Raw genomic sequence first — 27,037 nt, 5'->3', positions numbered from 1 at the left:
AGAAGATAGGGGTGAGTGAAGAATGGTTGTGTTTGGACGATGCCGTGTTGCACAGAAGGGAGTGGGTGGGGATTTTAGGGAGTACATTAGAATGACATTTTGATGCAGTCCAAAGGGATATCTCCCCCATCTTTTTCTGCGTGAGGGGACAGAGACAGGGGGTCACCGATTAAATGAAGTGGCCTTGCTTTGGATGTGCCATGTCTTGTTGCATTGCTTCTGACCCAGGGAAGTGGGAGAGATGCAGGGATGAGGCATCATCCAGGAGCCAAGAAAAGAGGGAGGGAGAGGTGGTGAAAGAGTATGTGGGAATGAAATGGATGGGAGTGGATTTATGCCTTTCGACTTTGTCTACCTCCCTTGTAAGGGGGAAAAGCCCTTGGTACATCTATTTCCATATTACTAGGTATGGGTAAAATTAAAAAAGGTCATTAATTAATATCTTTATTCATTGTGGGTTTCAGAGTCACAAGATTAAAATAAAATACACGCTTTGCTGACAGGTGTTGTATGCTTATTATATACAATGTGGAACGTGGATGAGATTTTACAATATGAAGGTATCTGCATTATCTGTTCAGCAACATCTATTTGGGCAAACAACATATTACCTGTAATACAGCAGTAATGTTACATCCTTCCTGTTAATGGCATGTTGTTTACTCAATTTTCTACCATCACCACATTATATTTCATGTAAACAAACAAGTTGGAAGACAACCTTTTTGGTATTGGGTGTTATATAATTAGTAAAACCTACAACAATTTTTCAAAATTACATCTTCATACTAGACAAAAATGTAAATTTTATTATGTACATTCTCAAAACGTGTAAAAAATTCTAAATTAATTCCTGGACACTTTCATAATTAGTGGTCATCAAGTGTGAAGTAAAATCATTAACAATTGTGATAATACTGTACAAGTAATAATAATTACCATTGCAAATGTAGAATTACATGTTTCAGTCCTGAAGTACCATTCTATTCTCACTTGAATTCCATTATATTTATCTGCCGCTTTCTAGGGTATTCATATATGCATGCTTTCCCCCAAAGTACAAATACTAGGTTAATGGAATTTTCACTTTTAATGAAGAATTTGGTTCAGTTATGTAATCAATGTTCAGAAAATAAACTTGAATGCTAAATATATGCAAGATTCTCACAATAAAAATGCATCAACCATTCACTTCTGTTCAATTGAGATTCACAGGATTGAAACAAAATTTTACCCTATCAATTGTTTTTCTCATTGGGTATTGTTTTTCTCATTGGGTATTGCCTCCCCCCAATGAATACAGAAAACCAAGCTGGCATGAGCTGTCATAATGCCCTTGGTTTCTTTTACTGATGACCCTGCACAAGTCCCTGTGATAAGAAACTTGTTCTTTGACACGTTTTATGAACAGTATAGCCTAACCTTTTCAACTGTGACAAACTATTTCTCAACTATATTCTTGCAACATTTACTGAAAATTCTTGCAGAAAGGCAGCACAAACTGGGGCTGCAAACAGCTTCATTAAAATGTCCGAATTGAGCATTACTGTATATTGTTTACATGCTTAGGGCATTATGCTGAAAACCAAGTACTATACATGAAAATACTGATGACAATCTGTTTATTTCGCAAGCCAATAGTTATAATAGGTAGTGGATAATGGTGGAGATGGAAGTCGTGATGGGGGAAGGGGGAGGGGTTGTCACCGAGAACTTTGCCCTGGGGAGGCACTTTGGTATGCAAGGGCGAATTAGGAAGGCAAACTATTGGATTGCCTGTGCCCGTACTTCACCTACATCACCAGACAATGCCTGGCGCCAAACGGGGTTTGTTGCCGACCACCGCTAGCTGCCAATCCTGGTGTGAATTGCCAACCAACACCTGCCTGGACAACATCCTTTGCTTGGTAGACGGGCAATGCTCAATTGTGTGCACGGGCCTTAAACATTGGCGGATTGAAAACATTACAACGGCGAGCCACAAAATATATTCCAAATGTTAGAAGTAAATCACATAAAAATAGACCAAAACACAGGAATCTAATTTCACCTAAAAAAAAAAAAAAAAAAAAAAAACGTAGACTCGGGCGATTTGATAGGTCTAAGATTACATCGGGAATTGACTTCAAAGGTGACAATTTCCATACCTAATGCGAATCAGAAGAAAGAATAGTCTCAAATAATCAGAAAGATTTAATTTCAAAGTGGGTAGAAACAATGTTGCCAACCGCATAACAAATGGATGGAATAAACTCCTGCAGAGGTAGCGCAATGTAGAGCAGTTCGATGTTTTAAGATTTTAGATAAACACCTAAGCAATATGCTATAATGCCTGCCATTTATTTTATTACATATTATGTTTATTCTATTCCATCGTGCATTTATTCATTATATATCATTATCCGTTTATCATTTAGCGTAATCTCACTTTTTTCGCATTCGACAGTTATAGGTCTCTTGTCTGTGTGCTTTTCCTTTGCAATCTGGTCAGCTCACCTTTTAGCACCATAACTTATCCCTAATCGATTTAATAACTTAGATAACAACCCTACTTAACCTATACATCACATGGCATTTCCTTCTGGGATTATCAATAGGACGGCTTTGAGGTATTTAATTTCATATTTCGAAATGCCTACACGAAGCATTTCACATATCGCTGATGACCCCGGGTGACGCCGAATCCAACAAGGTATTAGGACTTCGAGGCCGAGTTGCATGCAATCAGCTCAAAAACGACTCTCTTTCGACTTCTTCAAAATTGGCGCAATATCCCACGGCATGCCCCATGACCCGCATAGCACATCACCAGAAACAAATGTAAAGGTTTAAGTAAATACGCAAATCTTGCTACGTTAAAGGTGTCCCGCCAGTTATCAAAGGTCAATGGAAACACGGGTTAACGAGAATCGCTACGATGAACATGGCAGAAGCCAAAAGGAAGTTAATTTGCGGCTGCACGAGCGAAGAGGCGGCAGAGGTCTCCGGAAGAGTCAGCACAAGTCTCGTTGGCGCACCGCTTCCGCCTTCGACCTTCATCGGCATCACCATCAACATGGCGCCCTTGGTTGGCACTTGCTGGCGAAAGAAAAGGGATTCACGGTCAGTTCACAAAGTCAACGCTCCCCCAGTATCAAGTGCACGAAAACCTTGTGTAGTCTTTGCCCACGTGGAGAACTCCGTACCTCCAAATTGGCGACATTCTCCAACCCGTAGATATTGGCTTTGCTCAGTATTTGATGCGTTTCGAAATGGGTTGAGGGTCCGTGGTCGAGCGAGGGCGTGTCGAGTCCCACTCCAACCACGCGATGTCCGGTCATGCGCTCGTAGTCGACAAACAGGTTGGCGGCGCCAGGACTAATACCTATAAAAGAAACAAACGTTACAAGTTCACAAATCGGTGTGCACGATATGTAACTTGACAAAAGTATTTTGTCTTTATAATTGAGTCCGTTAAAATGTTGTTCTTGGATGTGATAAAGGAGCAAGATGCGCTACGGTTGGAGGGGCAAAATCTGTCACCGGTATTGAGGTACCAAATTCATTACCTTAAACTTATATTAAACCAGCAAAACACTTTCATAGGAATGCAACCAATTACCTGGGAAGGTCAGGTTTCCGCTTTCCCAGTCAGATCCAAAGTAGGCAGTTTTGTTGCCGTAGTATTTTCCCCAACCTGTCCTGACGAGCACAATAGCACCGTCCGGAATCTGCCCGTTGGTTTCCAACCACGACGTGACGTCATTAGCACTCAGTTCGGCTGTGGGGTCTTCCGACACTTTCTCGGAGATGTCCATAACGACAACTGTTGTCAAGTTACCAATAAATTAGAGAAATCACGGCGACAGACCTTTTGGTCTATAAAGTCAAATCCAGAAAGTATAGAAAGGACATGTTACATCATTTTGCTTGGCGTTCATCCGATCAAAATTAAAACTGAACAGATTCCTTGCATTCCTAACGGCAAAAGCAACACTCACCTGGTCCCATCAACCTTTCTAATGGGATTTGATCTACGGTCCACTTGTCCTCTCCAAAATGCACAGGAGCGTCTATGTGCGTCCCACTGTGTTCGGCAAACTCCAGAGTGTATCCCTCATACCTAAAAAAGAATGTACAATTCACACGCGCTTTCCCTTACAAGTACCAAATTCGCCCCCCCCCCAATCACCTGACTTTACTTGTTCTACCACCAGAATTTCATTAACTTGTCTGGTCATGGGAGGAAGGTGGGGTGGGGGGTTAGCATCCTTAGGTACCCTCAGCCTGTCAAGAATCTAATTTTCACCCACACCAACCAACCCCAACCCCACATGCCCACGCCTTCCAACCAACTCTCCCCCCCCCACGACCACCAACCAACTCTCCCCCCACATTCCCACGCCAACAACCAACTCCCCCCATATTCCCACGCCTACCAACCAACTTCCCCCCACCCACATGCCCACGCCTACCAACCAACTCTCCCCCCCACATGCCCACGCCTACCAACCAACTCTCCCCCCCACATGCCCACGCCTACCAACCAACTCTCCCCCCCACATGCCCACGCCTACCAACCAACTCTCCCCCCCACATGCCCACGCCTACCATCCAACTCTCCCCCACCCCACATGCCCACGCCTACCATCCAACTCTCCCCCACCCCACATGCCCACGCCTACCATCCAACTCTCCCCCACCCCACATGCCCACGCCTACCAACTAACTCTCTCCCATATGCCCACGCCTACCAACCAAATCTCCCCCCACATGCCCACGCCTACCAACCAACTCTCCCCCCACATGCCCACGCCTACCAACCAACTCTCCCCCCACATGCCCACGCCTACCAACCAACTCTCCCCCCACATGCCCACTCCTACCAACCAATTCTCCCCCCACATTCCCACGCCTACCAACCAATTCTCCCCCCACATTCCCACGCCTACCAACCAACCCCACCCCACATCTACCAACCAACCCCACCCCACATGCCCACACCTACCAACCAACCCCACCCCACATGCCCACACCTACCAACCAACCCCACCCTACATGCCCACACCTACCAACCAACCCCACCCCACATGCCCACACCTACCAACCAACCCCACCCCACATGCCCACACCTACCAACCAACCCCACCCCACATGCCCACACCTACCAACCAACCCCACCCCACATGCCCACACCTACCAACCAACCCCACCCCACATGCCCACACCTACCAACCAACCCCACCCCACATGTCCACACCTACCAACCAACCCCACCCCACATGCCCACACCTACCAACCAACCCCACCCCACAAGCCCACACCTACCACCCACCCCCACCCCACATGCCCACACCTACCAACCAACCCCACCCCACATGCCCACACCTACCAACCAACCCCACCCCACATGCCCACACCTACCAACCAACCCCACCCCACATGCCCACACCTACCAACCAACCCCACCCCTACCAACCAACCCCACCCCACATGCCCACACCTACCTACCAACCCCACATAGCCACACCTACCAACCCCACATAGCCACACCTACCAACCAACCCCACATAGCCACACCAACCCACCCCACATACCCACGACAAACCCCCACATCACCTCCTCCTCCCACACCCGTACCATCCCTTCCCCCACACCGACACACACCAGCACCATCCCTTCCCCCACATCAACACCCACAGACGCCAACACACGCACACCAACACCTATCCCAAACTCCCCCACACCCACACCAACCAACCCCGACACACATCACACCAGGAGTTCTCCAAGTAGTTGATATAGACCCCCCCAGGGCCTTGATGCCGTTTAAGCATTTACACATCCATCTTATTTGATGTGTACCATGCCATGTTCTCCCCTGCGAGGTCGTCTCGTCCGCGTGGCCGAGCAATGTGCCCGTGACAACATACACACGTGTCACGTATGAATAACACATGATCAATGTATATAAAGTGTTGGTATGTTATACTGTTGTACTATTGTCCTAAATAATTATGTATAAAACAACATATATCCCAGAGGGCGAATGGGAGTCTGTCAACGTTTACCGGTGGGGTCGATGGGACCATTCAAGCCTTCGATCGGATATTTTCGATAAGCATTTGTAAAAATGTGAAGAATCGGACACCATTAGATTATAAAGAATTATAATTTCTTGAATCCAAACAATAGGGCTTTTTCAGTAAGTCTTCAGAAATTTCAGCAAAGCTGGCAACACTACCTTCAACCAACCCCTCCCCCTCATTGTCTCGCAGTTCTACTGTCCGTAGCCTACAAGGGTCCAAGCAATGCATTCCGTATGACCTTGACACCTGGGATTTTCACCAAACGAGAAATTAGTCACTTATCAAATATAATGGGTGCATATCATCTTTGTTTTGGTTGAAGAACGAGACATGAACAACGTATTCAGAAGAATTGTAAAAAAAAAATCGAAGTTTCAACAATTCCGTTTTCGCTTTCTGTTTATAAATTTATTGTGACGGCTGAAACCCCAACCCTCCAATAAAAGAAAAGAGGCAAGACACGTCTAACTTGCTGTTTGCTCTATAATACCGTCACATCGGTTTTAAATTTACGAGCTGTCACCATCACATGTTGAATTTCAGTGAATAACTCAATGTCGTCCAATTATTTAAGTGTGCAGCCTTAATCATGTTTATGCGATACATGCGGCCCTCGAAGCATCCTGAATTTGACATTTTTTCTATTCGCTTTTTCATCTGACATTGAAAGTTTTTCCTCGAATTAAAAACTAAAAATTGAAACTTCGTCAGGGGTCGATGAGTTAAAGATCTTGAAAACCACTACACACAAACCAACTAATCTTAATACCCCCTCCCAACACCCCCACCCCTGATCCACCCACACTAACCCCTCACCCCCAACCCCCGATACATCCACACACCAACCGAGAATAGACGGAGGATTTGGCATGGGCGGGGTAGAGTGATAAAGGCTGGCCACTTGAAGTAAATGCGGACAGATTGTAGGAACCAACGCAAAATTATTGTTCTCAACAACACGAAAGAGAGTGTGGTCTACCTTGGTCACCGCCCGAAGGGTCAAGGCAATTTTAGTGAAAACTTAAAGTACAAACTTACCAATATCCTTTGTCGTTGTATCCCTTCGCCACAGTTGTCTTTCGGTAACCTGGATTACCTGGCCAGGTCATGGTGTTGTTGTTGAAGGCATAGTCAAGGTCAAGGAGGGGCGCACCACTGGCAATCAAGACCTCACACCAGCAAAACAAAACGACACCGAGAAACACCATTTTCCCTAGAACAATAAAAATCTGATTAATGCACTTCGTACAGACACTGCCGTGCTTTGATTGTTCAGCCTACGACCCGTTCTTTTTGTCTAATTTGTCAAATGAGCTTGTCACTAGCCTAACGGCCGACAACTTCATTAAAGGTACTGATTCACGTCATTACTTGCTCAAACCGGTAGCGAGCTCACAAGGAATTGGGTGACGGCAGCCTACTCACACCGAATACAGTTTGGGAAAACATATCGTACTGCAAATTTGCCATGGAGGCAGAGATGCTAATTACTTTGATCTCTTCATCTGTAATCAAACAAAACCACCGGGTGCTAGTCAAAACAAAAGTATATAAAAAGTGCCACGGTAGCAAAGAAACATGGGATCGTAGTCGACAAATAGGCTGGCGGCTTTGTTGTTGTTGAAGAGTATAATTATTTAGGCCAGATGGTAAAAGTGACGAAAGATCATGATAATGAAATAAAGAGACGCATTACAATTGGTTGGAAAGTGTTTGGTAAGTATAATAAGATCCTGAGAGGCTCTGTACCTTTATGTTTAAAACGTAAACTCTACAATCAATGCATTCTGCCAGCAATAATCTACGGGTGTGAGACTTGGAAACTAAAGGGTCCCATTCACGACAACGATTTTCAACCCCAACCCAGACCAAATTTTCTCGTGGATGGGCTCCAACAACTTACATCGCAACCCCGATTTGCAGGTCGTGGTTGGGGTTGGAGTCGTTCAGATTTTCCTGATATTTTGTGGGCGGAGCTTTATGTCTGTGTTGGGGTTGGAGTGGTGGATGGGTGCGAACAACATCTATCACTTGTGCCCAAAATTTCGTATCGTGCGTTTGTAGCTATAGTTGTGCTGCCTAACTAAAAAAAAATGGAAGCGTACAGTAAAGATTTCGTAAGAGAGATTATTGAGATATACCGTCAACATCCATGCCTATGGAAAGTTAAAAGTAAAGAATACTCGAATAAAATAATGAAAAACAATGCTTATGAAATACTCGTTTCAAAAATTAAGGAAGTAAACCCCGCAGCTACGCGTGATGACGTAGTTAAAAAAATTGGCTCGTTAAGAACTGTATGGAGGAAAATTTGAGGTCTTCATATGACCTCCCTGTTGCTAGGAATCGTAATGTACATACGAGACGTTCATGAGGTGTAATAGCCTTCCTCATCATCGTATCCTGTTTTTTTTATGATTGGTGTTACCAGGGACAGAAGTTCTAAAAATGTGGATTCATCCATTCTTAAATAGTTCATACAGTCTTTAGGCTCTAGTCTCAGTTCCTCTAATAATTTATTATGGGATAGCTTGTTTCTTTTTTGAAGCCAAGACTTACACCATTTTGATTTTTTTTTGCGCTTTCTATCTGCCTTTAAAAAAACAGCAATATTAAAAAGATCGTCAGAGTCGAGATCAGACATCTTATCACAATAGAACTGCGGATCAACTGCGAAAAATTGGACAATTGGTTGTTGCAGTGAGTGGCGAAGCCGCCAACCACAACTCCAACCCCGACCATGTTCGAAATCTGGGTTGGGGTTGAAAATCGTTGTCGTGAATTTAACGAAGGCAATGGAAACAAAACTAAGGACAACACAGAGGAGAATGGCGAGATCAATGATGGGAATGACGCTGAGAGACCGAAAGAGATCAAGCTGGGTGACAGAGCAGACTAGAGTGAAAGATATTGTGGATGCAGTAAAAGAGAGGAAGTGGAATTGGGCAGGTAATTTGGTGCGAACGACTGATGAGCGATGGAGTGTGTTACTGAGTGGACGCCGCGAGATAGGAACCGTGGAAGAGGGAGACCAGACAGAAGGTAGAGAGACGAGATCGAGAAGTTTGCAGGAGTGACGTGGCAGAGGTTGGCCCGGTCGTGTGAATCATGGAATGCTATGAAGGAGGCCTTTGTTCAGCAGTGGACTCAGGATGGCTGATTTGATTGATTGATTAGGCCTGATTGTAAGTTTTAGCCAAAGAGTTCTTCGCAAAATATGTAAGGTTCTAGGAAAAATTGATATTATGGACGAATTTAATGTCCTCATAAAAAATAATTATTATACCAGCTGGAGTCCATATAATGTAAAAGTTGACATTGAAAAGCTAAGTAAACCTAAGGAACAATGGTGTAAATACGAATTAAAAGCACATCTTGACAAGTTGTCACAATACCCACGTAGACAGGTGGTACATATGTACTGTGATGGGTCAGCTGAGGGTACCAAGACAGGATGTGGAGTGTTTGTAAGTGAATATTCTTCCTCTGAAGAGTTTCAAGATTATGAAATTTAAAAAAAGACTGCCTAATAATTTGTCATCAACCAGAACTGAACTGTATGCTATATTAGAAGGCTTACATGCTACTTTGAGTATGGGTAAAAATGTATACTTTTTTGTCGATAGTCAGAGTGCATGATATGAACTTGTGTCTTCCTCTCCAGCTGATTGTGATATTGTTAACATATGTTTAAATGTTATATATAACCTGGAGAGAAACAATACTCACATTTATTTTGTATGGGTGCCATCCCATATAGGATTGTATTTTAATGAAAAATCAGATAGTCTTGCTCGATGTGCAATTCGAGATGTTAACAATGTACCTGGCAATAAATGCACATACAGACATATAAGTTCAATAATAAGATCAAATGTTATTGCTAGCATGGGTATAGACCTAGATAAATGTTGTGAGATGGGTAGTGTAAGTAGCAAGCATTATAAGGCAATATTAAATAATACAGAGGAATATCCATATGGTAGACATAGTTCCCAAATGGATTAGTCACTATGAGACTCAGGCTTGGATATAAATAGTACTTGGAGGTGTACAAGGGAGCTGAACTTGAGCCCTGTACTTTATGTGCAAGGCCGGGAGGACATTCAGTACAACATTATGTACAGTATTGCCCAGTAATCGATGAATTTAGACCACAGGGACAGTGGAACCTCATTGAGCTCATCTGCTATTTCATAGACAATGATATCTTAACTAAAATTATTAAAAAACATCCAATGTTTGCTTTCAGATGGTAAATACAGTACTGTGATATTGTAATATACAGTAAAGGATATAAGTAATATTTTATGTAAACATTTATTTTGGCAAAACTGTAAAGGGGGTTTTACACAAACATGTTGGCCAACTCGCTCATCAAACCTCCAACACAACATGCTTGAAGAGTTGTTACACGTTCAGACCAAACAGACAGACAACCTCAGTCGGTGCCAAGAGAAGAAGGGGCAACATGTCGAGGTGATGGCAATTGGGACAGTGATTGCCCTCAACGAAAATAAAAGGAAGCGTTCAAAGTGGACAAAGGACTATTTACTGAAAAGGGACCACATTTCTCATACTAACTTAATGAAGGAGCTGAAATTACACCCAGATGATTGGCGCAATTATATGCGCATGGACGAATCAACATATTTAGAACTTCTGAATTTGGTCACTCCATTACTTGTAAAGACAACGTTATGAGAAAGTTCATTAGCCCTCATGAACGGCTGAGCACAACATTGCGTTTTTTTTGTTTTGTTTTTTAGCAACGGACAGGTCTCTGCAAGACTCGAGATTTTCAGCTCTCATCGCAACTACCCTATCTGGGATTATACCAGAAACTTGCCATGCCTTCTTAAGGAACTACGAAGACAGTTTTTTTTCATCACATCATCCCGCGTACACTGAGGGTCAAGTTCTTTCAGGTTTCCATGCAATTCATATATACCTTTATTTCTTAAATTCCTATTAGAGTATTCTTTCGATTTCACTTTCCACAGTGCCATATGCTTCCTATATATGTCAATGAAATCTACCATAATTTCCCTTTCCTTGTCCTTAACGGCACACGTATCATTCATTTTGGAAATAAACGGGAAGTCTGTCACTGAAGGAGCTGCTATAGATGCTACCTCTGCGAGATTTGAGTATGTATGACGATTGGAGACTGATGCGTGTTCAGACGTTCATGCACGGACATGAGCGAGCAAGCTCCGCCCACAAAAGCCAGGCCAGATCAGACATCCGTCGAACACGTTGGTCCAACATGTTTACCCCTTTCACATGTTCAAACATACTCTCAAACACCGTGTAGTCAAACGTGTTGGCCAAGATGTTTGACCGTGTAAAAACCCCTTAATAAACAAATTGGATATAAAATGTATAGGGGATAGTTGTCAAGGCCCAACTCTCTCCTTTGTTGTATATCAACAATAAACTTATTGAATTGAATTGAATTGATTGATTAGGCCTTCATAATCCGGTCCAGAGCTGGGAAATTTGCAGTATGATATGTTTTCCCAAGGTGTACTCCATGTGAGTAGGCTGCAGTCTCCCAAGTCATTTTGCAAATAACCAACCGTAAGGTTGAGTGAAAACATAACCCAGCACCTTTAATGAAGTTGTCGGTAGTTAGGCTAGTGACACGCTCATTTGACCAATTAGACTAAAGGAACGGGTCTTTGGCTGAACACTCCAAGCACGGCAGTGTCTGTTTAAAGTGCATTCATCAGATTTTTATTATTCCAGGGAAAATGGTGTTTCTCGGTGTCGTTTTGTTTTGCTGGTGTGAAGTCTTGTTATTAGCCAGTGGCGCGCCCCTCCTTGACCTTGACTATGCCTACAACAACGAAACCATGACCTGGCCAGGTAATCCAGGTTTTCGAAAGACAATTGTGGTAAAGGAATACAACGAGAAGGGATTTTGGTAAGTTTGTACTTTGATAAGTTCTAAAATGTGTCTCAACCCTTCAGGCAATGACCAAGGTTTACATTGTCGTGATGTTGGGGACAATAATATTGCGTTGTTTCCTACAACCTATTCCAGTTACTTCAAGTGGCCTGCCTCTGTCACCTCTACCCCGCCCATGCCAAATCCTCCGTCGGGGGTTGGTGTATGTTAGGCGGGGGAATTGGTTGGTTCGTGTGATGTAGGTGTTCTGAAAAAAATTAACTCGTCGACCCTTAATGAAGTTTCAACATTATTATAGTTTTTATTTCGAGGATAAACATTCAAATTGGCCTATGAAAAAGCGAATAGAAAAAATGCCAAATTCAGGATGCTTCGAGGGCCGCATGGGCCATATAAAGGCTGCATACTTGAAATAATTGGACATTGAGTTATTCACTGAAATTCAATATATGATGGTGACAGCTCGTAAATTTAAAATCTGTGACAGTATTATAGAGTAAACAACAGGTCCTCTGAAGCATTCCGTGCTTGGCTCTCGTCGAGAACGGACCTACACCTGAAGGTGCGAAACTATCGCCGTCAACTACTTGAATCCAGTGCTCGTCGTTAACGACTCGTACCGGCTGTCTCAAGTTGTGTTACAGTGCTACAATCTACTGCGCGCTAGTAAATCAGCCTACCTTCTTATCAAGGCCCTCCCTTCCTCGATGGAATACTCGGGGTCGGAAGCGGCGTCCAGCTTAGAGCAGGACTTAATGATTTCCGACACTGATGACGACATTAGTGTTAACCACTGGCCCGACCTGCCTCGTCCTACCTCCACTCCCCATCACCCTCCAACAACCACCCAGCATGATACCCACCAGTCTACAGCGCTCCCCAGTACCAAACGGCGGGCCGACGACACCTCTACCTTCCCCGCAGGAGAATGTCAACCGCCTGCTGCCAAGACGATCAAGGGAACCTCAAGTGAGTGTAATAAGGCTCCTATTCGCCCTACCCTGCCTAATCACAGTGCTACTCCCGTTGCCCCCACCCGACCCTCACCCGCCCTTCCAGCATTTGCTCCCCGAGACAAGTATATTAAGTTGGCCTTTAGCGGGAACCCATCCACAGAAGTTAAACTCCGCTGGCTGTCAACTATCACCAAGACTTTCCACCTGCAACGGGATACGGCCGAGGTTAAGATGGCTGCACTCACCTCTCGATTCATCTACATATCAAGACAACGCACAGACATCCTGGACCGAGTTACTACAAATGAATTTATGTCACTGCCTCTTCTCCCTCAAGACTCCCCCGAAAGACCACGTAAGTACCCCCAATACCTGCTCACTCGCTATCCCGTTGATGTGGATCACAAGCTTGCCCTACAGCTCCCAGGAGTACACTCAGCCAGGCGCTTCATGCAGAACGGTACCCCCATCAACCGCATTGTTATTGTGTGGAGCCTCCCCGAAACACCCCCCGACACCATTACCTTTGACTTCCTCCCTCTCCTCCCCCCGTGTCAAGTCCAAAGACTCCGTGACGACCGACCCTGGTGCTACAGGTGTTGGGGTATCGGTCACATATCCAGGTACTGCTCCGCCTCCCCTAAATGTGCCTGGTGTGCCGCCGCCCATGAATCCAGAGAATGTCCCGTCCGAAGTGCGCCCCCGCCCCCATCTGCGACTACTTCCACCTCTGAACCGCCACCACAGCCGAACCCATCACAATGGAAGTGCCCCCGATGTCTACAGCCAGGTGTCAACGTCTGGCACGGCTGTACTCGGCGCCAGACCCAGACCAATGGCCCCACCTCAGCCCCACCACCTCCTCCCCCTGCCCGGACTGTTCTCTCTGCTCCCACCCCCCCTCAGCAAGACGCTGCCCTCCGTAAGGCCGTTGCAGCCCTTCAGGCGCGATGTGCAGCACTCGAGGACCGCTTCGCCTCCATTGACACCAGGATTGACAGCCTTGTCTCAGGCCAAACTACTACTGCCACCAGACTCTCCACACTGGCGGAATCCCAACAAACCCTCGTCTCCTCCATCTCCATGCTTGCCGAGAGAATGGAATCCATTGCAACTCGTCTCGACAAACTCTGTAAGTTACAACCCAGTACTAGCCAGTCTTCCTCGAATCGTCCATCCACCTCCACACTCCGGTCTCCTACTAGCAAACGCAACGTTCGTAACTAACATTCACCTAGACCTCCTTTCATGGAACATCAATGGTATCACCAACCACAAAAAGTACACACAATTGAAGGCATATGTACAGACACATCACCCTTGTGTCATTTTTCTACAGGAGGCGTTTCCAAACCGGCCCAACACTGCACCACAGGCACCCTCCCTTCCCGGATATATCCCCTATATTCATACGATACGAAACGGTCTTCTAACATACATACACAATACACTGATACACCGTCTTCTGCGCTCCTCTACAGACCCTGACATAACATTCCAACTCTTCGAGATAGAAATTGGGGGCGGAATCCTACAGCTCTGCAATATCTACTCTGCTCCCGCACGTCTTCGTCCAACCACTCTTCCACCACCTACGATCAAAGGTATAATATACGCAGGGGATTTCAATGCTCGACATCCTGCATTGGGAGATCGTCCTGGCACCACTAACCGCCCTGGTGTTCACCTACTATCCTTCATCCGACAACATCATCTGACCCGCTGGGACACAGGTGGCGCCACACACTCCCGGGGAGGCACCCTGGACCACGTCCTCACCTCTGGCTTGGTATCATCCCGCATCCAGTGCTCCTCAGTACCTGCATTATTCTCAGACCATATTGCTCTTCTCTTCCACTATTCTCTTCCTACGATACCTACACCCCCTATCACACGCCTACGCCTCACCATACCCCCCAAATACTGCCCGACGTACATTTCATACATGACCTGCATACTACCTACCTTAGACTGTTCCTCTCCCGACCAGTTATACAATAGCCTTGTCTCCGCCACCCACGACTTTTACAGGCTTTACGTATCACGACCCCACCTCCAACGTCGCCCTCCTCCTCACTCGTGGTACCTAGACACCCGACTTCAGGACGCACAGAAAGAAGCGGAGCGCGTTGGACTCATGTTCCAAACTAACCCATCTCCTGAACTACTTCATCGTTACCAGCAATCCAGAGACGATTTGACAACCCTCCTAGAATGTGTAAGTACTGACTCCTGGAAGAGATTCACGGACAGAATTAATCACCAAACTAGTGTAGCCTCCATGTGGCACCTTATTCGCAGGGTAATTAAGAAGACTCCTGCTACTGCCCGTCATCATTCCCCCACCGTATTTGCCGAACAGCTCATCGTCACGTGGTCAAACCAGTCCAACCCTGCCAACCTACCTACCCCCGTCCAGGATGCCCTCTCCTCCGGTGCTTTTGCTCGTGGACTCCGCTTAGTACATGCTCTGCTGCAAGAGGATGATGAAGAAAATATACCAATCACTGAAGATGAACTACGACGTGCTCTCTTGAGAGGTAAAGCCACGTCCCCTGGGGATGATGGCATTACCTACAATGTGCTACGATTACTGCACCGTGTACCCGGTAACCCCCTCCTTCGCCTCTACAATATGTGTCTACGAGATGGATATATCCCACATGCCTGGACCACGAGTACAATAATCCCCATACCCAAGCCCGGTACAGCAAATTTCAGGCCCATCTCCCTTACATCCTGCTTCTGCAAAGTAATGGAAAGAATCTTGCTCACCCGACTGATGTACCAACTACAAGATCGCCTTTCTCCACGTCTCTTCGGCTTTCTACCCCAACGCAGCACCCATCACTGCCTCGTCGACTTATATTCTCGCCTCTCCCGTGACAGTGTTGTGGCATTTATAGATCTAAAAAGTGCATTTGATATAGCAAACCGAGACGTTATTTTAGATCAATTAATTGACTTTGGAATTAAGGGTAAATTACTACGATGGATTAAGGGCTACCTCAGTAACCGAACCTCCCGTGTCTTCTTTAGCGGTGCCTACAGCTCCTCACGGGATTTTCATCTCGGCACTCCTCAAGGAGGGGTACTAAGTCCATTTCTCTTTAATATACTTATGCATCGTCTCCTCACGTCTTTGCCCACTATTCCTGAGGTCACAATTACATGCTATGCAGATGACCTATGTATTCACACTACCTCCCCAACACACCTACAACTCTTTCTTACTTCTCTCTCCCAAGCTTCTGCTAACTGTGGCCTTGTTGCTTCCCCACAGAAGAGCAGGATTTTCTCCTACCGCCCTCCTGCCACGCTGCCAGAGTTCATGATTGGAGACTGCATCATCCCACTAAGCTCCCAGTACTGCTACCTTGGTGCACCAGTACGAATCTCGGAAACTCTTTCTGCCCGGCGTCAATCTCATACCGTAATTCGTGAATTGCTAGATCGTCTACAACGTCGGCTCCGGCCTCTCCAGTGGCTCACCAACAACTCTTCCGGTATCTCCATCCCCGTGGCCAGAACTGTCTATATTACTTTTATACGCTCTGTTGTTGATTACCTCTCCCCTGCCTTAATTCAACTTCCTCGATATGCTTTAGAGCCACTGGAGATTTTTCAGAATAAAGCCATGAGAATCATTCTCGGTTGCCCAATGACTACCAGAATTGTCAACATGCAACGGGAATTACGGCTTCCATCCCTAGTTGAGAGGATTTATTCTAATGTCACCTGCCTCACAGTTAAGTGTATACACTTTCCCCACATCTCACCGCACTTCACAGCACTGGTCAGAGATTCTCTCGGCCCCGCTCCGCCCGTCCCCCGCCTCATGCCCCCCGGTCGCCGTCTTATAAAGTCTATCTCCTCCTTCATTCGCAGCCTAGATTTACAAGTACCAGTAGCTGACATACCCCCAGGCCCTCCCCCGTGGACGCTACCATCGCCTGTGGTTAGCTTCACTCCTACAGCAAAATGTGACCCACCTCTTCTACAACTACAGCTAGCCTTGGAACATGTTACCCAGGTAACATCCTCCATCACTGCTCCGCATCGCCTCTACACTGACGGGTCACTACAATCGGATGGTGCAGCTGGAGGAGCAGTCTACTCACCTGACCTACCGCCGCCTCCTGAGGGCTGGGTCGGCCGTCGACTCAGAGATCACTCCAGCTCCACATTGTGTGAACTATACGCCATCTTAGATGCTATCAGTCTCGTTTGCCAAAGAGGAGTGAATGCTGTCATTATATGTGACTCTAAGCCTGCACTGCAATCCCTCACCGCTATTCATCCCACTCACCATTCTGTTGTACAACAAATCCTTTCCTTTCTATCCCTACTAACTATCCGTAATCTCCGCATTGAATTTATTTGGATTCCATCTCATGTAGGTTTGCACCACAACACCAAAGTAGACCGCCTAGCAAAAGAAGCCTGCCGACTCCCCCGTCGTGGTGATGGACGACCTCTCTCCCTGCTATGTTACCTCAACAGGGTCCGCTCCGCTGCACTTCTGCCTGAGCAACGTCGACGGGACACCGAGAGACCCTTCAGTGTCAGCATCACCCACTACGAATCCGTATGCCGCCACAAATACAAGTACCGCCGCAAGGGACTTATGGTTCGTCGCCACAATGTTGTTTCAGCCCGACTGCGACTAGGCTACCGTCCACCGTGGCAGGTCGCCGGGGTGGAGGGCGAGCCTGTATTCACAGAATGTCGCCTATGCCACGCTCCACTAGCCAACACCATCGAGCACTACTGCCTAGCGTGCCCCACTGTAAAACATCTAATACCCCAGGGACTACCATTAGATGCAATCTGTCGTCATCTCCTATCACAAAATAGATTAGATGAAATACTTGTCCGTTACCCCCGCTTTGGTGGGTTCTCATAATACCTGATGCCCTGCGTGACATCTCAGTCTTATTCCCCTTTGAATGAATGTACAATACCCAGTGTCGTATATGTTACCTGCAACCCATGTATTTGTATGTGTATATAAGTGTATGTGTACGTGTGTAAGCATGTGCATACCAGTTGCCTTCCTACATTCATTATGAAAACCTCCCCCACTGTATGACGCTAATGCGTAATAAGTTAAATAAAAAAAAAAAAAAAAAAGGTCCTCTGAAGGGTGCATGAGTATCGAGTGCAGCAAGTTTGACGTGTCTTGCTTTATTCATAGGAGGGTCAAGGTTTCAGCCGTCACAATAAATGCATAAACAGAAAGTGAAAACGAAATGTTGAAACCTCGATTTTTTTTTTTTTTTTTTTTTTTTTTTACATTTCTTCTGAATACGTTGCTTATGTCTTGTTCTTCAATCAAAACAAGGATATGTTTGCTTGTTGGCGTTGCGTGGCGGGTTGGAGCAAAAGGCGTTTTGGTTTTTGTTCTTTATTCTTCGCCTAGCCTAGTCTAATCTCATACAACAGCTGCTGGCCAGCCCCGAAGAAACCTTCGAAGGATTGCCAGACTTTCCTAGCTAAGTTATAAACGGCAAAAGGGGCGTTGAAAATGGCGTTCCCCCCGAAGGAGTGCCCAATAGGAATATGGGTAAAACATGGAGAAGGTGGCATTCTTGAAGGTTGCCAACCAGAGAGGTTTCGATGTGAAGATCGTTGTAACCTTTGACCCTGTTCTTGAAGCGTCGACACGTTGTTTAGAATGTCCTGCGGGTGGTGTGATATATGGGCCTAGTGGTCTGCTCTCGCTGTCCCGTGCTTGGCTGAGAGGCCTCTTGTGGTTACTTGTTGTCTTTTTTCATGAAAGTAGCAGTTGCCGACAAGGCAGACGAGTTAAACACCATATGAGGACGGAGCCTTTATTTGTACGACGTTTCACTTATTACAGCTTTTTCAAGTACAAGTTGAGATACATATGCTTGAGATTAAATAAGGGGAAAGGAGGGAACGGGGAGAGAAAAGAAGTAGGGGGGAAAGAAGAGGAGGAGGAGGAGAAGGGGGATTGAACACTTGTCTCTTTATGTTGGAGCGACAGAAATCGTCCGCCGCCCCACATGCGCCCATTATATTTGATAAGTGACTAATTACTCGTTTGGTGAAAATCCCAGGTGTCAAGGTCATACAGGATGCATCCTTCATGGACACCTTGTATTGAAAGTAGAACTGCGAGAGACAATGAGGGGGAGGGTTTAGTTGAAGGTAGTGTTGCAAGCGCTGCTGAAATTTCTGAAGAAATAATTCAAAAAAATTATAATTCTTTTTAATCTAATGGTGTCTAAGATTCTACATATTTTTACAAATCGTTATCGAAAATTTCCGATCGAAGGCTTGAATAGTCCCATCGACCCCACCAGTAAACATTCCCCGACCCCCTTTCGACACCCCTGGTCATTCTTCGACCCCTGGGATGGTCCCATCGACACCCTGGGGGTCGATATCAACCACTTGGAGAACTGCTGGTGTGGTGGGTGTCGGGGTTGGTTGGTGTGGGTGTGTAGGGTGTTGGTGTGGGTGTTAGGAGATTGTTGTGGGTATGTGGGGGGTTGGCGTCGGTGGATGTCGATGTGGGAGGGGATACTGCTGGTGGGTGTCAATGTGGGAGGGGAGGGTGCGGGTGTTTCGGTGTGGGGGAGGAGGGTGTGGGTGTGTGTCGGTGTGGGGGAGGGGATGATGTGGGGGTTTGTCGTGGGTATGTGGGGGTTGGTGTGGGTATGTGGGGTGGTTGGTTGGTGTGGGTATGTGGGTTGGTGGGTTGGTGTGGGTATGTGCGGGGTTGGCAGAGGGTACCTAAGGATGCTAACCACCCCCACCCCACCAGTTTCACTTCCATGACCAGACAAGTTAAAGAAGTTCTGGTGGTAAACAAGTAAGGTCAGGTGTTGGGGGGAGGGGGAGGGCTACGAGTTTGGTACTTCTAAGACGGCGGTTCTTAACCCTTTTCAGTCTATGTACCCTTAGATATCTCAGAAAAAATATCGTACCCCCATCCAGTACAAATACAATGCAAACGTATGAAAAGGATTAGTGATACAAATCTTGTTTTGGTTTCTCATTGTAAATGTACAGTAGCGTTGCACTGGCTATCATGCCTCTTACCCCCAAGGTTAAGAAACACTGTTAAAAGAGAACGCGCGTATGTGACTTGCGTACATTCTTTTTTAGGCTTGAGGGATACGCTCTGGAGATGGCCGAGCACAGTGGGACGCACATGGACGCTCCTAAGCACTTTGGAAAGGACAAGTGGACCGTAGATCAAATCCCATTAGAAAGGTTGATCGGACCAGGTGAGTGTCGCTTTTGCCGTTAGGAATGCAAGGACTGTTCAGTTTTAAATTTGATCGGATGAACGCTAAGCGAAATGATCTTTCTATACTTTCTGGATTAGACTTGATAGACCAAAAGGTCTGTCGCCGTGGTTTGTCACTAATTTATTGGTAACTTGCCGACAGTTGTCGTTATGGATATCTCCGAAAAAGTGTCGGAAGACCCCACAGCCGAACTGAGTGCTGATGACGTCACGTCGTGGTTGGAAACCAACGGGCAGATTCCGGACGGCGCTATTGTGCTCGTCAGGACAGGCTGGGGAAAATACTACGGCAACAAAACTGCCTACTTTGGACCTGACTGGGAAAACGGAAACATGACCCTCCCAGGTAATTGGATGAATTCTTATGAACGTGGATCAATGAACCTAAGTCGGTTTTGCTGGTTTAATATAAGCTGGCGTTGAACAAATTTAGACAGTTTAAGGTAATGAATTTGGTACCTTAAGGCCTGTCCAGATGAGCGGACCTGATCAGTGGGCATGCCTGTTAACGGGCACATTTGACGGGCAAACGGTCAAATTGCCCGAGTGCTCATCGAACGAAATCATTAAGGCGGTGCCCGGTAGCTGAAGTTTCGACCCTGCCAGACGCAAGATAATATTGTAAACCCACAGCAGGCTTCCCTCCCACGTTTCTTTTTCCCCTTTTTCTTTAGACACAAAGTAATTATCATGGTGTACAATACCTTCTTGACAATGCTAGGCGCCATGCTTGTCGTACAGGACTTGCACGCTGCTGGCATTGTCGGGCACGCCCAGCTGTTCGTAAACTCGAACAACATTCACGGGCAGGCCCGGCAGAATTTGCCCGCCAACCGCGCTGCCCGACGGACACGCCAGATCGTCTGGACACTGCTTTAGTACCGTTGACAAAGATTTTGCCTCTCCAACCGTAGCGCATCTTGCTCCTTTATCACATCCAAGAAGAATATCTTAAAGGACTAAATTATAAAGAGAAAATAGTTTTATCAAGTTACTTATCGCGCGCACCGATTTGTAAACTTGTAACGTTTGTTTCTTTTATAGGCATTAGTCCTGGCGCCGCCAACCTGTTTGTCGATTACGAGCGCATGACCGGACGTCGCGTGGTTGGAGTGGGACTCGACACGCCCTCGCTCGACCACGGTCCTTCAACCACTTACGAAACTCACCAGATACTGAGCGAAGCCAATATCTACGGATTGGAGAATGTCGCCAATTTGGAGGTACGGAATTCTCCACGTGGGCAAAGACTACACAAGGTTTTCGTGCACTTGATACTGGGGGAGCGTTGACTTTGTGAAATGACCGTGAATTCCTTTTCTTTCGCCAGCAAGTGCCAACCAAGGGCGCCATGTTGATGGTGATGCCGATGAAGGTCGAGGGCGGAAGCGGTGCGCCAACGAGACTTGTGCTGACTCTTCCGGAGACCTCTGCCGCCTCTTCGCTCGTGCATCCGCAAATTAACTTCCTTTTGGCTTCTGCCATGTTCATCGTAGCGATTCTCGTTAACCCGTGTTTCCATTGACCTTTGATAACTGGCGGGACACCTTTTACGTAGCAAGATTTGCGTATTTACTTAAACCTTTACATTTGTTTCTGGTGATGTGCTGTGCGGGTCCATGTGGCATGCCGTGGGATATTGCGCCAATTTTGAAGAAGTCGAAAGAGAATCGTTTTTGAGCTGATTGCATGCAACTCTGTCTCGAAGTCCTAATACCTTGGTGGATTCGGCGTCACCCGGGGTCATCAGCGATACATGAAATGCTTCGTGTAGGCATTTCGAAAATAGAAAATACCTCAAAGCCGTCTCACTGATAATCCCAGAAGAAAATTACATGTGATGTACACGTTAAGTAGGGTTGTTATCAAAGTTAAATCGATTAGGAATAAGTTATGGTGCTAAAAGGTGAGCTGAACAGATTACAAAGGAAAAGCATACAGACAGGGGACCTTTTTGTCCATAACTGTCGAATGCGAAAAAAGTACAACGGATAATGCTTAATAATAAACAGATAATATACAATAAATAAATGCACGATGAAATAAACATATTAGATAATGAAGTAAATGGTAGGGATTATACCATATTGCATAGGTGTTTATCTAAATCAGTCATTCTCAACGGGGGCGATTTTTGAGCTGGGGGGGGGCGAAAAACGTCACAGGTATTGCTTCTAACTGACAAATATAAAAGATCTAGTAGCGAAGCATCAGCTGGGTCCAAGGATCTTATTAAAACACGTGAGTAAAACATTTTAAATTGGTTGTTTATCGTTGTTGCAATAATTTCATTATTTTCCAATTAAGAGAGGCGATCCTTTTTTTTTTTCAAATGAAAAAGGGGACGATATCGCTAAAAAGGTTGAGAAACCCAGATCTAAGTAAATCTTAAAATATCGAACTGTACTACATTCCACTGCCTTTGCAGGAAATTTACTCCATTTGTTTACTACGTGGTTGACAAAGTTGTTTCTACCCACTATTAAATCTACTTCCTGACAGTTTAAGGCCATTATTGTGTAATTCGCATTCGGTATGAAAATTTCGTCACCTTTGATGTCAATTCCCATTGAAACCTTGAAGACCTGTATCAAATTGACCCTGAATGTACGCTTTTATAGGGAAAATAGATTCATGTGTTTTAGCCTATCTTCGTGTGATTTATGTATGATATTTGGAATCTGTTTTGTGGCTCGTAGTTGTAATTTTTTTTTCAATCCGTCAATAGCTTTAAAGGCCCGTGCATACGATCAAGCATTGCCCGTCTACCGGGCAAAGGCTGTATTGTACACACGGGTGTTGGTTGGCAACAGTCACACACGGTGGTCGGCAGCAAACCGACTTTGGCGCCAGACATTGTCTGGTGATGTAGGTGAAATACGAGCACAGGCAATAAAATCGTTTGCTCTCCTAATTTGTCCGAGTGACGGGCATTTAGCGAGTGCCCGACAGGCAATGCTCGATCGTGTGTACTGAGCCTTAATTAATGAGATTCGGTTATCCCATACGGAAACGGCATGTTCCAAATGTGGACGAACTAACTAGCTTGTTAAAAGCAAATGAACTTTTAAAATCCAAGCATCGCGCAATCAGCCCTAGAAACTTGTTTGCTTTCTCTAATGCACTGCTTAGATGATAGATCATTACTGATAATTACGCCGAGATTCTTTCCACAATCTACTTTTGTTAACCAATTCCCAAATAGTAATCGTACATATATTTTTACCATCCACATAACCTTACATTTACTTGGATTTATTTAGTTGGCCACTTTTCAGACCATTGCTGTAATTTATCTCCAGATCTGGAGACGATAGATTTCAGTCCATTGTCTATATAATTTATGTATACAATTTACATCCGGATGGGATCGTAAGATCCTAGAATACAAGGTTCAGGTGAACCTATCTGGGCAGCAATTTGAATTGCCACATTTAACCACTAACAACTAACAACGTCTAGAACTTACATATTGCATATGAAATTGTTTTTAAATTTGTTAATAAAGTCTTGTATCTATGACTGCATTTTGTTCGTCCTTCAAACCATTTTCATTGCGAGGCTCAACATTTACGTATTCTAGACACGTATTTCTTCTGTACAATTAATTTTTAATTAAAACCAAACAAATACACTGTAGTTTTTCTTGATTAGGCAGTACATTAGTAATGTTTCCCCAAGTCCAGGAGAATGACGCGACGCAGTTTTTAGGTTTTCATCTCAAGTCGGACGAAGGAGGAAAAACATGAACATTTGACATTTATTTTATAATAAAATATTGTTCATTACAGTTGTATTAATTATATCAACTCTATTGAACACTTCATTTATAAGCAAGAAACCCATTACCTAAGTGTGACAAGAGGAGAGGACAACACTTCAACTGAAAATTCACTACACTGATTGCCCAAGATAGTCACTGGGCACATATAGTTTTAAATAATCGTTTAGATAAGTTTTTGCGAAGGTAGGGCAATTTCCCACTTACGATAGTGATTGTAAGTAACAATCACTTTTTGAGGGTCCTTTGTTAGGTCGTAGTAAAGGATCGACTAGGAGATTTGAAAGGTGACGGAAATGTTCGTACATAGGGGAGTTCACTGCCAGGGGCGTCGAACACAACCGGCTAGGAGCCGATATAGGAGAGAGCCAGTAGGCTCTGTTCAGGCCGGGGCGTTGTAAGGGTCAACAATGAGCAGACCTCAGGAGAGAACCAGTAGGCTCTATTCAGGTCGGGGCGTTGTATGATCGGCCAAGTGTGGCAATATATGACTTGAGTCTTTCCGTTACATTCGGGGAATCCTCTGCTAGGGAAGTCGAACACGATCAGCTAGGAGATATAGGAGAAATCACAACTATTTCTATTTTTCAAAGCGACTCGACCACGATCGGCTAGGAGCCGATGTTGGAGGGAACATGTCTGTTCCTCTTGGGGAACTACACGTCTACTCACTTCGCGCCCTTCGATGTTTGTTTGTATTATTGCGTGGGCATGACGTCATTCGAGGACTACGTTTGAGATGTCCAAGCCCTACTACGTACTTAATTCAGGGTTCGTTCTGAAAAATGTCCTGTTCCTTACGTTCTCACACCTCCACTAGGTGAATCACGCCAGCGGCCCCGCGAGACGTACAAAACGTACCTCTCTACGTCTGTACATACTACTTATAATTATGCATCAACAGGTAATGCACCTGGGTTAGATGGGTGTCATGCGGAGTGTCGGAAGAAGGGAGATACAGTAATAGTGGACTGCATAGGGAGGTTGTTTAATGTGTGTCTAAGGGAGGTTTAATGTGTGTCTAAGGGAGGGTAGAGTGCCGGAGGACTGGAGGAGTGCCTGTATAGTTCCGCTTTACAAGGGAGAAGGGGACAAATATGAGTAGTAGTTTCAAAGGGATCAGTTTTAGTGTAGTTGGGAAGGCTTATGGGAGGGTTTTAATTGAGAGGATTAGGAGAGGAACAGAGGAAGTAATTGGTGAGGAACAGCGAAGATTTAGAAAAAGTAGGGGTTGCGTGGATCGCGTTTTTTTGTGGTAAAGCACATTTGTAAGAAAGCTCTAGCAAAGGGTAAGGATATTTTTGGGCCTTTATGGATTTGGAAAAATGCTTATAGGGTAGATAGGAAGGAACTGTGGGAGGTTTTGCAGATATATGGGATTGGGGGAGAGCTGTTAAGGGCAGTCAATAGTTTTAACGATAGTAGTAGAGCCTGAGATAAAATGGGAAATAGAGAGATTGAGTGGTTTGAGATAAAGGTAGGACTCCTTCAGGTATGTGTTATGTCGCCATGGCTATTCAATGTGTACATGGACGGGATGGCGCGGGAGGTAAATGCAAGAGTGATGGGCAAGGGACTGGAGATGGTTAAAGAAAACTGAGAAAAGTGTGAAGTGAACAAATTGTCGTTTGCTTACAACACTGCGATTGTGGCAGGGTCAGAGGAGGGATTAGGGGAGTTATTGATGGAGTTTGGGAAGGCAAGCGATAAGAGAAAGATGAAGGTAAATTGTGGGTTTATGCAAGGTGATGAGGTGTACAAGGGTAGACGATGGCAGTGAGTTGGAAGTAAGTCTTAAGAGAGGCAAAGAGAATTTTTTTTAATATGTTTGAGATTAAATGTCTGAGAAGTATGGTAGGGATTACTAGGTTGGATACAGTGAGAAACGAGGAGAGCGGGAGTGGAAAAATACATGGCAGACATGGCTGATGAAAGATTATTGGGATAGTTTCGACACATGGAAAGAATGAGTGCTGAAAGATTAGTTAAAGAAGTGTTGAAGGCAGAGGTGGATGGAGTGAACTTGAGGGGACGACCGAAGATGAGATGGATAGATAGGATGAAGGGGCGTTGGGCAAGGAGGGGAGAATGCAGGAGATAGGGATGAATGGTGAGTGACTTTATATAGATTATACTGTTATGCAAGCAAGGGAAGGGGGGAGGATGGGGTGGGGGAGTGGGAGGTGCTTATGTGTGAATGAAATTTGATGCAGCCCGAAGGTTTTCTCCCCGTCTTCTCTTTTTCTGCACGAGGGGACGGAGAGAGGGGGAGTCGCCGATTTAAGGAAGCGGCTTTATTGTAGATGTACTGTGTCTTGCTACATTGCTTTTGACCAAGTGCAGTGAACAGGATACAAGGAATGACCCGTCATCCACGAGAAGCTAAGATGAAAGGAGGGAAAGGGTGGTGGAGGGGAAGAGGAATGAGTGGGAACAGTTACTTGCCTTGACTTGGCTATCTCCCTTATTAGGGGGAAAAGTTCTTGGCATATAGACGGAATAATAATATGTTAATTCACCATAACCACATAAATGTATACAAATGCAGTACTTGTGTAGTCCATTATGGTATAACATTCAGTATGTTCGCACAACTGCATACAATTCTAAGAAACTAAACATTCGATCCGCATATAGTTCTCAAACTATTGGTGCGTACCTGAGCAGATCTTTCTGTATCTGTCTCGGTGGAGGATGTTCCGTTGGTTCTCGCTGTCCTTGTGCTACTTGCTAGGCTGCCAATGTGGAGGAAGAAATACATATTTCGAACGCTGCAAATAAACCGAGCATGGTATGTTGCAGACAAGAAAGACGTGTGTACGTTTTTTTCTCTCGATCGCATCCTGCGTAAGGTTGTTCATGGTGATCTTGTGGCTCAAATCCTAATCAGCCAACACCTCGGTTTGTATTTCAAGTATGAGGCCTGTATTAAAAACTGAGGGACTAATTTATGTACAAACTTGCTGAATGCCTTTAATGTAATATTGATGTTATTCTTTATGGTGACGTGTACACTTTGTTAGCACTAGAATGAAG

The 27,037-nt window shown here is 45.2% G+C and overlaps 2 protein-coding genes across 3 annotated transcripts; one reads left to right on the top strand and one right to left on the bottom strand.

The window, feature by feature from the left end:
* Positions 1–430: 430 nt before the first annotated feature.
* On the bottom strand, positions 431–7,498 carry LOC143028260 (isatin hydrolase-like). 2 transcript variants are annotated; one of them, XM_076190089.1, is made up of 6 exons: positions 7,440–7,498; positions 7,107–7,281; positions 3,981–4,102; positions 3,602–3,805; positions 3,186–3,364; positions 431–3,078 (listed from the first exon to the last, which is right to left on the bottom strand). In XM_076190089.1, exons 2-6 carry the CDS (start codon positions 7,274–7,276, stop codon positions 2,884–2,886), a joined length of 870 nt encoding a protein of 289 aa, XP_076046204.1. In that variant the 5' UTR covers positions 7,277–7,281; positions 7,440–7,498; the 3' UTR covers positions 431–2,883. The 2 variants fall into 2 exon arrangements, with proteins under 2 accessions (XP_076046204.1, XP_076046205.1); XM_076190090.1 differs by lacking the exon at positions 7,440–7,498 and having other exon boundaries at positions 7,107–7,414.
* A 4,125-nt stretch (positions 7,499–11,623) lies between these two features.
* On the top strand, positions 11,624–22,351 carry LOC143027917 (isatin hydrolase-like). The gene is made up of 5 exons (XM_076189564.1): positions 11,624–11,997; positions 20,076–20,197; positions 20,363–20,566; positions 21,265–21,443; positions 21,551–22,351. Exons 1-5 carry the CDS (start codon positions 11,825–11,827, stop codon positions 21,743–21,745), a joined length of 873 nt encoding a protein of 290 aa, XP_076045679.1. The 5' UTR covers positions 11,624–11,824; the 3' UTR covers positions 21,746–22,351.
* Positions 22,352–27,037: the final 4,686 nt, after the last annotated feature.

The sequence above is a fragment of the Oratosquilla oratoria genome, chromosome 9 (assembly GCF_046742065.1).
Source record: "Oratosquilla oratoria isolate Oo_2021 chromosome 9, ASM4674206v1, whole genome shotgun sequence".
NCBI classification, from domain to species: Eukaryota; Metazoa; Arthropoda; class Malacostraca; order Stomatopoda; family Squillidae; genus Oratosquilla; species Oratosquilla oratoria.
Note: the sequence above shows the minus strand (reverse complement) of the source record. Positions and strands in the feature narration are given on the sequence as shown.

Bases quoted from the DNA above. Each gene is read 5' to 3' on its own strand.
- LOC143028260 (XM_076190089.1), bottom strand. From the start codon at position 7,276: ATGGTGTTTCTCGGTGTCGTTTTGTTTTGCTGGTGTGAGGTCTTGATT. The intron at 4,103-7,106 runs GTAAGTTTGTAC...ATTCTTTTTTAG, and splicing joins TACAACGACAAAGGATATTG to GTATGAGGGATACACTCTGG. The intron at 3,079-3,185 runs GTACGGAGTTCT...TTCTTTCGCCAG, and splicing joins AGAATGTCGCCAATTTGGAG to CAAGTGCCAACCAAGGGCGC.
- LOC143027917 (XM_076189564.1), top strand. From the start codon at position 11,825: ATGGTGTTTCTCGGTGTCGTTTTGTTTTGCTGGTGTGAAGTCTTGTTA. The intron at 20,198-20,362 runs GTGAGTGTCGCT...ACTTGCCGACAG, and splicing joins AGAAAGGTTGATCGGACCAG to TTGTCGTTATGGATATCTCC. The intron at 21,444-21,550 runs GTACGGAATTCT...TTCTTTCGCCAG, and splicing joins AGAATGTCGCCAATTTGGAG to CAAGTGCCAACCAAGGGCGC.